Genomic DNA, 15009 nt, shown 5'->3' with positions numbered 1-15009 from the left:
TTTAATTTCTAATATCTTACTTGATATTTTCTGTTTACCAAGCCTTTTCTTTCATCTTTTTGATATGATCTATTGATTATTTGAATATCCTTCCTAAACTTATTTAATTTTGAAGTTTTTTTCTCATAGTTATTCCTAAAATTCTTGATTACATAGTTGATTTATATAGCCTATAAAAATATCCACTCTCTTTTTCTAAATAATAACACACTCAGTGCTGGCACTGTGGCATAGTGGGCTAAGCCTCCGCCTGCAACACCAGCATCCTATTTGGGCCCTGGTTTGTGTCCTGGCTGCTCCTCTTCTGATCCAGCTCTCTACTATGCCTGGGGAAAGCAGTGGAAGATATCCCACGTCCTTGGGCCCCTGCACCCATGTGGAAGACCTGGAAGAAGCTCCTGGATCTTGGCTTCAGATTGTTTCAGTTATTAGGGGAGTGAACCAATGGATAGAAGAACTTTCTCTTTGTGTCTCCCTCTCTCTCTAGCTTTACCTCTCAAATAAATAAATAAATATCTTTTATAAAAAGAACATACAAAGCATTAATTCTCCTGTTTTCCATCATATGTGTGCACATTTCCCTTCACTTGTTTTCTCTGTTCTCTCCTGTTAGCCATTGTTGTTCCTTTTCATTCTAACCACCGTGAGTCGTAGCTTCCCTTTCAGATCTTAAAGTTCTGTATCTTTCTTTTATGTATTTTGGTTAATTTTCTTGGCTTTAGTATGTTCATTCCACATTATTTTTTAAAACTCTCCTTATTTCTCATTCCTGTTTTGCTGTTGTTATATTTATTACCAGTTTTATTTAGGATTATCCAGAAAGTCTGCAGTTTTCTTGATTTTTTTTCAGTCACACTCTTTTTTTTTTTCTATGTTAAATTTCCTTACTACTGAAGTATATACCCTCTATCAGGTATTAAATTGATGATCAATTAGTAGCTAATGTTCTCAAGTTTATCTCAAAATATCTTCATTTTCCCAATGCCATTTAATGTAATTTATCTCAGTATAGAAGTCTAGATTATCAGTTATTTGTCCTCAATAATTTGAAAAAAAATGTTACATAATCTTCTGGCTTTTGTTAATGCTACTGATAAACTACTATTTATTTATAGGCATTTGTTATTTCCTTTTATTTGTTTTTTAGATGCTTTTGTATTTCCTATTTTAGAGACCCTAAAATATAACTAGGTACAGGGTGAGCATTCCTAATCTGAAAATTTGAAATCCAAAATGCCCCAGTATTGAAAACTGAGTACTATTGGATTTTGGTTCAGTTTGGATTTTGAAATAGGCACTGGTAGTTCTGTGCAAATATTCCCAAATCCAAAAAACTCCAAAAATCCTAAGCATTTTGGATAAGGAATATTCAATCTGTTCTGGGTTCATTTTTGTTTGCCCTGATTTTGGCCTATGGTGTTTCTTAAATTAAGAGATTGTTATCTTTTATCAATCATGGAAAATTCTAGGTCATTGTGTCTTTGAATATATATCCTTTTCCCTGAGCTCTCTGTCTTTCCCTATAGCTCATAGTTTAGTCTTTAAGTTCCCTATCACTGTTTCTAAATTCTGTGCTCAAGTGGGTAGCTCTGCTTCTCTCTCTGTGGCATTCTGGTTATTTATTTTTTTATCTTTCAGATCATCACTTTTTTTCTTCTGCTCTGATTGCTGTTCATCCTGTCCATGGAGTTTTAAAATTTATGTGACTGTAATTTTTATTTTTGTAAGTTTCTCTTGACTTTTCATGTCATCACACACTTACTTACTGTGATGATTCTTTGTGTGCATAAGAATTCTTTTCTATTTCAGTTTCAAATGACACAAAATTATACATGCTTATGGAGAGTATAAGTTGATGTTTTATACAGGTATATATTATGTAATGATTAAATTATAGTAATTATATTGCTGTACACATTTATTATTTCTTTGTCATGAGACTATTAAAAATCTTCTCTTCTAGCTTTTTTGAACTATGCCATACATTATTAATTACTGTCACCCTGCTGTGCAATGAAGCACTGGAACTTGTTCCTCTTACTTGTAACTGTAATATTTTACTTACTCACTAACTTTTCCTCATTATCATCCCTTCCTTATGCAGCCTCTGTCATCCACGATTCTACTGTCTGCTTTTATGAGATTAACAGGTGAGGGAGATCAGGCAGTATTTGGCCTTCTGGGACTGACTTATTTCACTGGACATAATCACCTCCAGTTCATACAAACTGTCACAGATGACAAGATTTCACCCTTTTTAAAATGCTGGAAAGTATTATATTGCGTATATATGGCATGTTTTCTTTATCTGTTCATTACTTGATGGACACTTAGTTGACTCCATATCCCAGCTAATGTGAATAGTGCTCCAGGAAACACAGAAGCACAGGTGTCACCTTGAGAAACCAGTTTCACTTCCTTTGTGCTTGTTCCCAGCCGTTGTATTACTGGATCACAGGGTAGCTTTACTTTGAGTGTTTTAAAAGGATGTTAATGTTATGCCAGCAGTTTTGAAAACTTATGGAAAATATGCATACTTCTTCAAAAACATAAAGAAAAATTAACATGGAGAGAAAAAATTTTGAATAGCTCCATGCATATTTAAGAAATTTAGTTTCATTTTTAAAATGTTTCTCCACAGGTAACTAAATGTTTAAGTAGTTCACTGATGAATTCTACTAAACAGTTAAAACAGAAATAATGGCACAATAATCTCTTCTTTCATTAAACACAGAATTATCAAATGTTTTGCATCCACTTTTAAGAGTCCAACATAACCCTGATAGCAAAACCTAGGTATAGGGAAACATAGCATTATAGAACTATAGCCATGATTAATACAGATGAAAAAAACTTAATAGCAAATAAAACCCAGAAACATATGAAAATAAAATGTATTAGATTTTTCTTCTCCTTCTTGTTTATATCTGATCTGATATTGAGATTTGTGCTTTCATGTGTTTTCATATTGGTAGTTATCATTCTTTTACTTCTTTTTTTTTAAAAAAATGATTTATTTGGAAGGTAAAGTTAGAGAAGCAGAGGCAGAGGCAAAGAGAGATCTCTTCCATCCCCTGGATCACTTTCCAAATGGCCACAATGGCTAGGGTCAGGCAGATCTGAAGCCAGGAGCCAGGAGCTTCTTCTGGGTCTCCCATGTGGGTGCAGGGGCCCAAGGACTTGGGCCATCTTCCACTGCTTTCCCCAGCCAAGGCAGAGAGCTGAATTGGAAGTGGAGCAGCCAGGACATGATGTGGTGCCCATATATGATGCCAGCACTGCAGGTGGTGACTTAACCCACTAGCTAAAGCGCCGACCCCATCCTTTTACTTCTGATGTTTATGGGAATTTGGCTAGAAAATACTTGGCAAGGTCCAGTCCTGATCATGAAAGGCTATATTTAACAGGCAAGGAATTCAGATGTTATCTGTGAGATTCAATATTCAGTGACATGGGGGCCAGCGCTGTGGCATTTGGGTAAAGCTGCTGCCTGCAGTGCCGGTATTCCATATGGCCACCAGTTCATGTCCCAGCTGCTCCACTTCCAATCCAGCTTTCTGCTATAGCCTGGGAAAACAGTGGAAGATGGCTCAAATCCTTGGGCCCCTGGGCCCTCATGGAAGGCTTGGAAGAAGCTCCTAGCTCCTGGCTTTTGATCAGCGCAGCTCTGGCCATTGCAGCCAATTGAGGAGTGAACCAGCGGATGGAAGACCTACCTCTCTCCCTTTCTCTCTCTCTCTCTCCGTCCCACCCCCACCCTTTGCCTGTCCTTCTCTCTGTGTGTAACTCTTTCAAGTAAATAAATGAATCTTTAAAAATAAATAAATAAAAATTATTTAATTAAAAAAACAATATCCAGTGACATGTATGAAAGTGAGAGAAGACAGTCAGATGTACATTTTAGAAACAGCGTGAGCAATCAGTGTGAAAGATTGCCAGGTAAGTCACAGATCAGAAGCTTTGATAATAGCTATACCAAGGAATGAATAGGGCTTGAACCAAGTCCCTAGTGATGAGGATGGAGAAGGAACAGGTGGAAGGGTATGATTCAGGAGAGACTGAAGACAAATAACAACAAGATGCAAGGCTTGATTAGATGTTGGAACTCAATAAAGAGTTGGAATTACCTGATTTCTGTTGTGGACAACTGAATAAATGTTGCCATGTTAACTTAGAGAAGGAATTTGTAGATGTTTGCTTGAAGAAGGTTAGTGACCTCTAGGACCTGCAGGTGGGAATTGAAGTAATGATAGTGATAACACTTCTTCATGTGCCATATCACTTTAAAAATTAAAGTATAACAGTTAACATAGAGAAATATCAACACAAAGAATGCACTGAAGTAAAGTTAAAAGCAAGTAAAGTTAAAAGCAAGAGTTATATTTCTGGAAACCCAGACAGAGATGTGTTGGAGAGAAGTGATCAAAATCTAGTCAGTTGGTCTAACTTATAGCTGTTACCATAAATATGTGTTGTCTTGCTGCTATTAGTGAATCATTCTTGCTAATAAATATTAATATATTTTACATATTCTTGGTGATTTTTTCTTTTTTGTTTACTTTTTAATTTTTATTTTGTTAACTTTTCTTTAATAAATATAAATTTCCAAAGTACAACTTTTGGATTACAGTGGCTTTTCCTCCCCATAACTTCCCTCACACCCACAACCCTCCCATCTCCTGCTCCCTCTCCCATCCCATTCACATCAAGATTCATTTTCAATTATCTTTATATATAAAAGATTAATTTAGTATATATTAAGTAAAGATTTCAACAGTTTGCACCCACACAGAAACACAAAGTGTAAAGTACTGTTTGAGTACTAGTTATACCATTAATTCACATTGTACAACACATTAAGGACAGAGATCCTATATGGGGAGAAAGTGCACAGTGACTCCTGTTGTTGATTTAACAATTGACACTCTTGTTTATGGTGTCAGTAATCACCCTAGGCTCTTGTCATGAGTTAACAAGGCCATGGAAGCCTTTAGAGTTTGCCAACTCCGATCTTATTTAGACAAAGTTATAGTAAAAGTGGAAGTTCTCTAAAGGTACCTCCTTTTTTGATGGCCCATTCTTTCCACTGGGATCTCACTCACAGAGATCTTTCATTTAGGTCTTTTTTTACTTTTTTTTTTTTTTTTTTTTTTTTTTGCCAGAGTGTCTTGGCTTTCCATGCCTAAAATACTCTCATGGGCTCTTCAGCCAGTTCCGAATGCCTTAAGGGCTGATTCTGAGGCCAGAGTGCTGTTTAGGACATCTGCCATTCTACGAATCAGCTATGTATCCTGCTTCCCATGTTGGATCGTTCTCTCTTTTTTAATTCTATCAGTTAGTATTAGCAGACTTAGTCTTGTTTATGTGAGCCTTTTGACTTAATCCTATCATTATGATCAATTGTAAACTGAAACTGATCACTTTGACTAGTGACTTGGCATTGGTACATGCCCCCTTGATGGGATCAATACAAACATCTACAGCCAACTTATATTTGATCAAGGATCTAAAACCAATTCCTGGAGCAAGGACAGTCTATTCAATAAATGGTGCTGGGAAAACTGGGTTTCCACGTGCAGAAGCATGAAGCAAGACCCCTACCTTACACCTTACGCAAAAATCCACTCAACATGGATAAAAGATCTAAATCTATGACCCGACACCATCAAATTATTAGAGAACATAGGAGAAACCCTGTAAGATATAGGCACAGGCAAAGACTTCTTGGAAAAGACCCCAGAGGTACAGGCAGTCAAAGCCAAAAGTAGCAATTGGGATTACATCAAATTGAGAAGTTTCTGTACTTCAAAAGAAACAGTAAGGAAAGTGAAGAGGCAACCAACAGAATGGGAAGACCCTGCAGCACATTGGCATAGGCAAAGAGTTCTTAGAGAAGACCCCAGAGACACAAGCAATCAAAGCCAAAATTGACAAATGGAAATGCATCAAATTGAGAAGCTTCTACACTGCAAAAGAAACACTCAGCCAAATAAAGAGGCAACTTCAGAATGGGAGAAATTATTTGCAAACTATGCAACAGATAAAGGATTAATAACCAGAATCTACAAAGAGATCAAGAAACTCCACAACAACAAAACAAACAACCCACTGAAGAGATGGGCCAAGGACATCAATAGACATTTTTCAAAAAGAGGAAATCCAAATGACCAACAGGCACATGAAAAATGTTCAAGATCACTAGCAATCAGGGAAATGCAAATCAAAACCACAATGAGGTTTCACCTCATCCCAGTTAGAATGGCTCACATACAGAAATCTACCAACAACAGATGCTGGCGAGGATGTGGGGAAAAATGGACACTAACCCACTGTTGGTGGGAATGCAACCCAGTAAAGCCACTATGGAAGTCAGTTTGGAGATTCCTCGGAAACCTGAATATAACCCTATCATACAACCCAGCCATCCCACTCCTTGGAATTTACCCAAAGGAAATTAAATTGGCAAATAAAAGAGCTGTTTGCACCTTAATGTTTATTGCAGCTCAATTCACAATAGTTAAGACCTGGAATCAACCTAAATGCCCTTCAACAGTAAACTGGATAAAGAAATTATGGAATATGTACTCTATAGAATACTATACAGCAGTAAAAAACAGTGAAATCCAGTCATTTGCAACAAAATGGAGAAATCTGGAAAACATGATGCTGAGTGAAATAAGCCAGTCCCAAAGGGACAAATATCATATATTCTCCCTGATCGGTGACAACTAACGGAGCACCTAAAAGGAAACCTGTTGAAGTGAAATGGACACTGAGAAACAGTGACTTGATCAGCCCTTGTCCTGTTGATTTACAATGTAATACTTTATCCCTTTTAGTATTTTTTTTGTTCTACTTAATATTCTTGGTTGAACTTTGTAATTAACACACAATTATTCTTAGGTGTTTAAATTTAACTGAAAAGTGATCCCTGTTAAATATAAGAGTGGGAATAAGAGAGGGAGAAGATGTACAGTTTGGCACATGCTCAATCAGACGTGCCCCAAACGGTAGAGTTAGAAACATGCCAGGGGATTCCAACTTGGTGATTTTGATGTGTGATTCTAAGTAATGTTGTTAATACCAGGAGATCCAAATATTGTGTTATTTAAATATTTCTCACTAATGTTTGTTGGGGTTTTCCAGTGTTAGAACATTTGCCATAGGCTTCATTTTCTTGTTAACGCTTTGGAATATCTACACATGAAGTTTGAAATAGATTTAAATGTGAATTGACAAAGGCAGGGTATGTGTTAATGGAAAAACCAGACATGGAACAAGCAGATAAAGTATTTCATCACTGAGCAGAGGAAGTGAGCTCATCTAAAGCAGCATATATCCTAACATGCATCTGGAAGAAGCTTTTTCTCTTAGAGGGACATGCTCTCCCTTCCTCCTGCTCCATCTCCATCTTCAAGTCAAGACATCAGCACAAGAATCAATAAAAAACTTTCTGTATCTGGAAAATTTGTCTTGAAGCAAAGACAAGTCTGTATACTGTTGTAAACTTCTCTTTAAGAGTTATGGAGGATGAAGTTTAAATATTACATTTATTATCTTTAAGTTTTCTTATTTTTCCTTTTCTTAGATTTTACTTAAGGTGCACAATTTTGTGTATTTAATATGTACAGATTTAGGAATTTAATGATACTTCCCTCCCACCCACCCACGCTCCCACCCTTCTTCCCCCTCCATCTCCTATTCCCACTCTTAATTTTTTTAAAAGATTTCTTTCTTTATCTGAAAGAAAACAGAGAGGCCAGAGGCAGAGAGAAAGAGAGGTCTTCCATCTGCTGGTTCATTCCCCAAATGGCCACAGAAGCTGGAGCTGAGCTATCTGAAGCCAGGAGTCAGGAGCTTCTTACAGGTCTCCTAGCCGTGCAGGAGCCCGAGGACTTGGGCCATCCTCTGCTGCTTTCCCAAGCCATAGCAGAGAGCTGGATCCGAAGTGGAACAGCCAGGACTTGAATTGGCACCCACATGGGATTCTGGCACTGCAGGTGGCGACTTTATCTGCTACGCCACAGCACCGGTCTTCCACTCTTAATTTTTACAAAGATCTATTTTCAGTTTACTTCATACTCATAAGATTAATACTACACTAAGAGCCGGCGCTGTGGCTCACTAGGCTAATCCTCCGCCTTGCGACGCCGGCACACCGGGTTCTAGTCCCGGTCGGGGCGCCGGATTCTGTCCCGGTTGCCCCTCTTTCAGGCCAGCTCTCTGCTGTGGCCAGGGAGTGCAGTGGAGGATGGCCCAAGTGCTTGGGCCCTGCACCCCATGGGAGACCAGGAGAAGCACGTGGCTCCTGCCATTGGATCAGCGCGGTGCGCCGGCTGCAGCGTGCAGGCCGCAGCAGCCATTGGAGGGTGAACCAACGGCAAAAGGAAGACCTTTCTCTCTGTCTCTCTCTCTCACTGTCCACTCTGCCTGTCCAAAAATAAAAAATAAAAAAAAAAGAATACCCTAAAAAAATACTACACTAAGTAAAAAGTTCAACAGAGTATGAAAGAAAAAACACTTTGTGTTATTGTGTTAATGTTTCTTGTTTTCAACTTTTAAGTCATGAACTGTCTATTTCAAGTTGAGATCATTTTTATGTTATTAAAATACATAATTTTGTCACAGTATGTTTGCCCAAATGATGAGAAACCATGCATTTATTATTATGTCATTTTCAACAGAGTGCTTCTAAGACTTTAGTATAAGAAATGATACACTGTTTATTATGGGCATTTGTTATTTAAAGTATATAAATCAGATAAAATACAGAATAATTAATGATTTAGGAATTATTTCTGTCATCTCCAAATCATGAAGATTAATATCTTTTGGGAATATGGAGACTGTAGACATTTTTGACTCATTATTTTCATTATTCAGGAAAAAAAAATGTAAACTTCTCAAGAAATGCCAGGAAGGAATTCCCTCCTGGAAACATTTTTGGCACTGTACTGAGCTCATTACATGCACTATCTCATTTAGTCCTCACCGAGACCTGTGATGTGCAGGCTGTTTGGTAGCTGCAGATTACAGGTGAGGAAACCAAAACAAAGAGGGAGAACAGGTCGCATCCACAGGACCACGTAACTAGCAGCAAGGACAGCAGATTGAAACCCAGGCTGCGTGACTCCACAGCACATGCTCTCAGGGGACCCCAAGCACTGGGCTGACGCAGGTGGGGTTTTGGAGTTAAGGAGAATGGATGAAGTAGAATATACACTCGGATCTGTTCCTGTCTAACAGGGACATGCGAGGGCAAGTGCAGTTGGTGTGGTATAAAGTGTTGGCTGTGAGCTGAAACTGACTGGGTTTTGCAGTCCTTCGAGCTCTCCAAATTTTGTAGTTCCACACAACAGAGCTTCCCTGGTTCTTTAAAAGAATGAAGATCAAAAGAACATTTATTTGCTAACTTCATTTCAGCAAATTACTTCTGTGCCAGAACAGGCCAAGCAAACTGACAGATTGAGGAATGAGCCCTACCAGTGTGCTTTGTGGCTGCAAACAGCCTGGTGTTTGCTGAAGATTGCTCCCATCTCTGCTTTGCCTTGTTTGTTTCTGGTTAATCCTCTGTTATCAATGCATCTGTCTTGTTCCCTGATTGCATTCTGAGTTAGCTCTGCTATGGTATGGCAACTTCATTTGTTAAGACTTTCTTACTGCAACTGCTAACGGTGTCTGAGTCTACAGGGACAAAGCAAAGAGCAGCAACCTCACCTATATTTATTTTTTAAATACCTTGCTAAAACAATAATCTTTAAGAGTTTCCCTCTTTTTTACATGCCAGCATGGTGCTTAGAGCAGCTATTTAAAATTTCCCAAATTGTCTCTAAGGAAATATCAACAAAAGTACTGATTTGATGTGAGCTGATCAAATTCCTAGAATTTCAGGGGTTGGGGGAAAGAAATCAAAGAAACAGCAGCAGCACAGTGTGTGGAAGTGTGGGGTTAGTTGCTTTACTTGCATGATAAAAGTTTGGCATGTGTTGAAGAGGGAGTTAGGCAGATGGCTTAGTTTATAATACTAACAGCAGTGGAATGTTAACATGGTTAGGAAATAGCTTTTAGATGCACCCTTTAGAATAAGCGTTGTTTTAAATGCCTTGCTGAAAAACAAGTGTATGTTTGGTGATTATGAGCTTTGAGCTTGGAAAGACCTGACTTTCTAGATTGCTACTACTTGTGTGCTATGTGATCTTGGATGAATTATGTAGATTCTCTGAGATTTCTCATCTTTAATAAGTAAGGAATGCAGGGCCTGTGCAGCAGGTTAAGCAGCTGCTTGCAACACCTGCATGGCATATGAATGCCAGTTCAAGCCTGGCTTCTCTGCATCCCATCCAGCTAGCTGTTAATACACCTGGCAAAGTTCTTGGCCCCTGCCACCCATTTGGGAGACCTACATGGAGTTCTGGGCTCCTGGCTTTTTCCTGGCGTGGCCCTGGCTGTTGTGGCTGTTTGGGGAGTGAGCCAGCAGATGGAAGATCTCTCTCTCTCTCTCTCTCTCTCTCTCTCTCTGCTACTCTGCCTGTCAAATATAAATGAATCTTTAAGAAAATAAGGAATGTAGAACTTAAGCTTTTTATAAAATGAAATGAGTGATATATATAAAGATCTTAATACAGTATATGTGGTACATAGTAAACACTAAAGAGAAGGTGGTCCATTTATTTATGGATGGATCACCTTTATTTCTTGAGCACCTTTCTGTGTGGTGGTTAATTTCTGTGCTTCATGATGTGATGATACAACAAATGCATTCCCTTACCTTAATGAGACAAGTAGGGATACAATTAGAGTAAATGAGAATAAGTGTCAGCCACAGAGCATGCAGGGTGCTAGTGGAGCACATGGTGGCGACAGCTAATGAGAGCCTGGCAGATCTGATAGTTCGTGGGCAAAGAGAAAGCAGCTGCCCCCAGACTTGCCCAAGCATCTGAGTGAATTCACTGACCTGCTTCCACTGAACACATATTGAGAACCGTGACTTTTTTTTTTAAGAAAAGAAATAATACACAAGTGCTAAACTTGTAATCACAAAGTTTATTGAGTTTTGTGTGTATAATACAATCCAAGTGTCCATAATTATCAAGCACAATACTCTGAATAAGCTATCCATATAATATAGTTTAACCCTTTAAATGTGTTCTCTAAAAAATACAAAAGCAAAAAATAAAATCTGTCCTTATTGAATTTATTGAAATTAATTCAAATTAATTGAAGTATCTTATTAATGCTATGATACTACATTTGAAGGCAGAGAGATAACCCTGGGGATTCTTGACGCTTGCATCTCTTTCCCTGAATTCTTTCAGAATACACTGGGCCCATTGTCTTCTCCTCCCCCGTAGTTGATTTGATTTCCCAGGGTCTCATAATGTGTCCCTCCTCTGTGTGCCCCTCGCCACACTGTATTTTCTGTCCCTGGCTGGCACTTATCTCATTTGTTATAATTGCTTGCCTCCTTGTCTCATTAAGATAGGAGACTTCATTGACCTCGTGTTACCATTCTCAGAAAGTACCTACCACAAAAGAAGGCACCTGATGAATATTTATGTAGCAAACGAATGAACTGATAGAGACACACATGCTGTGGTCAAGTATGCTTTTGCTGGACCCTCCTCTCTGCTTTTTTGAACTAGAGGAAAAGATTGCCAGTAGAAACCACTTAACTAAACTTGAGTTCCATGTAAAAACAAGTCAACCCAGGGTGCATATAGCCTCAAGTGTTGCCCTATGCGTATTTGGACTTTATACTAGATTTGCTTTTAATGTTTTTGCTTATGCCATTAGGAGGCTTTTCCCCTTCTAAATTTGCAGCCATCTTGAATGGTTGAGATGACTTGGATGTATTATCCTTCCTGTCTGAGGGGGTAGTGAAACCTAGAACTCAGAGCTAAGGCAGTCCTCCATCCAGCTCCAGTTTCTAATGTCCATCTGCATAATCTTATTATCCATCTAAAGCTTCAGTCTGCTTATCTATTCAATGGGATTAATAGTAAAAATACCCCTTAGGGTTGTTGTAAAGATTGAGATAATACATATAACAGCTTACCCAATGCTTGGCATGTAGTAATAACTATTAACTTTAATTTTTATTGTTAGTGTAAGTCATCTGCATGTACAGGAATAAAATAAACTATGCTAATGTTGACAGTCAGATGTGTACTGTCAAAACATTTCTTCATAATACCAATGTTACGGCCTTGGAAATGCAGTGCTCAGACTTACTGATGTTGGAATCCTAATTGATGGATAGCCTTGCCTGCTTCCTGTCTGGATCCACTTCTTCACACCAAGGCCAAGCTTCTCCTGAGCAGTTCCTGGCCAGTGTTGGAGCCCAGTAAGGCAGCTAATGCATGCCTGTTCCTGCAAAGCCTGAGATTCCTTTAATAGGTGCCTTCAGCTCCCAGACTCCCACCTGCCCATGGGAACTTCCATGAAACTGCAAAGTCTGACTGTTCCTGCACAGTCTTCTTTTCTCCTCTCTTCACTGCACGATCTTAGACCTACATCCAAATCTGAGGTTCTCCCCACTCTGGCCTGCTCCTCTCTTTTTCCTTTCCTGGCATTTCCTGCAGTTAGTGTGCTCCTTGGAGATTATGAGCTGACAGAAACCATTGTAACCATTGCTGGAAGGGACTCTCAGTCTATACTGTAAAGCACAAAGCTGTGTTGTCTCCATTAAGTGAATATTGATCATCAAATCTCTAAAATAACATTGGCCACCCTTTCCTCATAGAAAAGTACTAAAATTTAGGTCTTAGCATGCCAGTATGCAGATTAAGTTTTAAGGTTGCCGTTATTTAGGACAGTCCCTTACAGTTCCAAGTCTTTAAACTGATACAGTGATTTGAGTCCTTAACATTCTTGAACACCAAATCCCCCCCTCTTCAGTAAACACAACGAAACCAAACATTGATAGCTCTCTGGAATTTAACTACCACCAAATCCTCCTTTGATTATTATTTTCATGACAGACCAGGTCCAGGGGACAGTCACCATCCGGAACATCAGTGCTGTGTCTTCAGGTTTGTACCAGTGTGTAGCTTCTAATGCCATTGGAACAAGCACCTGTCTTTTGGATCTCCAAGTTATTTCACGTAAGTATGTGAAATTCTGAAGTTAACTCCAAGGCTGAATCTCTAAGATCTTTGCTAAGCCAGGAAGTGAAAGATTGTGCTTACATGTTTTGAGGTTTTCTGAAGAGTAGATGGAAATTTTTCTGGTTTTAATCATTTTAAAATATTTTATAAACATCTTAATATACTTTTTACTCTCATAAATATCATGATTATGAAAAAGTACCTTCCTCTTCCAAATAACGAGACTCAAACCAGTTTTTGTATCATTGTGCTATAAATGTCAAACATATGTAATGATCTTATGGCCAAAGTGAGACTTTCTTGTGTTTTTCACTAATCCCTTATTATTAATCCCTCAGTTGTTGGGTGTCTAAGCTATTAGCAGGCATTGTAGAAAAATTTCTGTTTAGTTCATCATTTCTGGGTTATTTGAATTGTAGTTGCAAAACAGAGTGTTGTGGCTGTGATAAAGTAATGAGGTAGCCAGCTGATGGCTGGGTTTCATTTGTGGCAGATCAGCCAGGGTAGATTTGTACACTCTGTTTTCTGCTCTCCTCTGGTTGTTACTCTGATCTTAAAGATGTGAACTGCTTAATAATTTGTTCATTCCAGAGGTGTTGAGAACCTACTATGTGTTAGTCCTAGCCAGTGTGGAATATAGAAGGTTAATTGAGTTTTAATTTTGTATGTATGTAGTACTTTGGGCATGTTTAAAAAATTTAAGCATATTATTTAGTAAACCTGTGTGCTTCTAAGTTGTGCAGGTTTATGCTATTTCACTCCTTTTGTGTGTGTCTCCTTTTTTAAAAAAACACCTTAAATATATTTTGCAGCCCAACCCAGGAGCATTGGACTAATAGCAGGAGCCATTGGCACTGGTGCAGTTATTGTCATTTTTTGCATTGGACTAATTTTAGGGGCATTCTTTTACTGGAGAAGAAAAAATAAAGAGGAGGAAGAAGAAATTCCTAATGAAATAAGGTTTGTCCTGCATGGCCAATATATATTTCTCTTTATTTATGAAGTTAACATTTCTTTATTGCTCTTATAACTCTGATGGTCAAGGTAATTAAAGTGGCCAAACAGTACTGTGTCTGGTATATGCTTTTCTTCATGGTCCTGCCTGGCTTTATTAACTGGGTTATTAACAAGAGGACACAACCAGCAAGAGAGAAATGAATTCCCCTGCTCCTCCATGTATCTCCAGAGTCAGTGGGGTGAATTCTGGGTTGCCAGAATAAAGAAGTTAGTTTAAAACACGTGTTAACATGGGCATTTATAACAGAGGAGAGTGTACAGCACTGGCTCTGTCTCAAATTTGGTCTGCTCATCTTTGTTGAAAATGCTATTACGGCCAGCACCGAGGCTCAATAGGCTAATCCTCCGCCTGCGGCGCCAGCACACCAGGTTCTAGTCCCGGTTAGGGCACCGGATTCCATCATGGTTGCTCCTCTTCCAGTCCAGCTTTCTTCTGTGGCCCTGGAGGGCAGTGGAGGATGGCCCAAGTGCTTGGCCCCGCACCTGCATGGAAGACCAGGAGAAGCACCTGGCTCTTGGCTTCGGATCAGCGCAGCGCGCCGGCCACAACGGCCATTAGGGGGTGAACCAAGGGAAAAAGGAAGACCTTTCTCTCTGTCTCTCTCTCTCACTGTCCACTCTGCCTGTCAAAAAAAATTTTTTTTTTAAATTAAAAAAAAAGAAAATGCTGTTACTCCTCCAGTCGTCTTTGTTTGACATACCCAGCCTCCAGGATCTGCCCCTCACCTGCTTGCTGCATGCTGCTTGCCACGTACTCTCTCACCACTGCTCTGCTCACTCTGTGTTCCTGTCTGTTCTGCATTCTCTCGTGCCTCAGGACCTTTGCTGATGCCTCGGTACTCTTCCTGGACCAAAGGTCTTCCCCTCTCATCTGTTCATTCACCGA

General features: G+C 39.1%; 1 protein-coding gene across 10 annotated transcripts in view; it reads left to right on the top strand.

Annotated features, from left to right (window-relative positions):
* Positions 1-15009, top strand: part of IGSF11 (immunoglobulin superfamily member 11) — a 324668-nt gene that overhangs the window by 298495 nt on the left and 11164 nt on the right. For 8 of the 10 annotated variants that reach the window (XM_070072174.1, XM_070072172.1, XM_070072170.1 and 5 more), the window contains 2 exons: positions 12981-13103; positions 13919-14066. In XM_070072174.1, the coding sequence (XP_069928275.1) occupies positions 12981-13103; positions 13919-14066 (271 nt within the window). The remainder of the gene's footprint in view (positions 1-12980; positions 13104-13918; positions 14067-15009) is intronic. The other 2 variants (XM_051819023.2, XM_051819017.2) reach the window with 1 other exon arrangement.

Source organism: Oryctolagus cuniculus, chromosome 4 (genome assembly GCF_964237555.1).
Source record: "Oryctolagus cuniculus chromosome 4, mOryCun1.1, whole genome shotgun sequence".
Classification (NCBI taxonomy): Eukaryota; Metazoa; Chordata; class Mammalia; order Lagomorpha; family Leporidae; genus Oryctolagus; species Oryctolagus cuniculus.
This window is presented reverse-complemented; position numbering and strand designations above follow the sequence as displayed.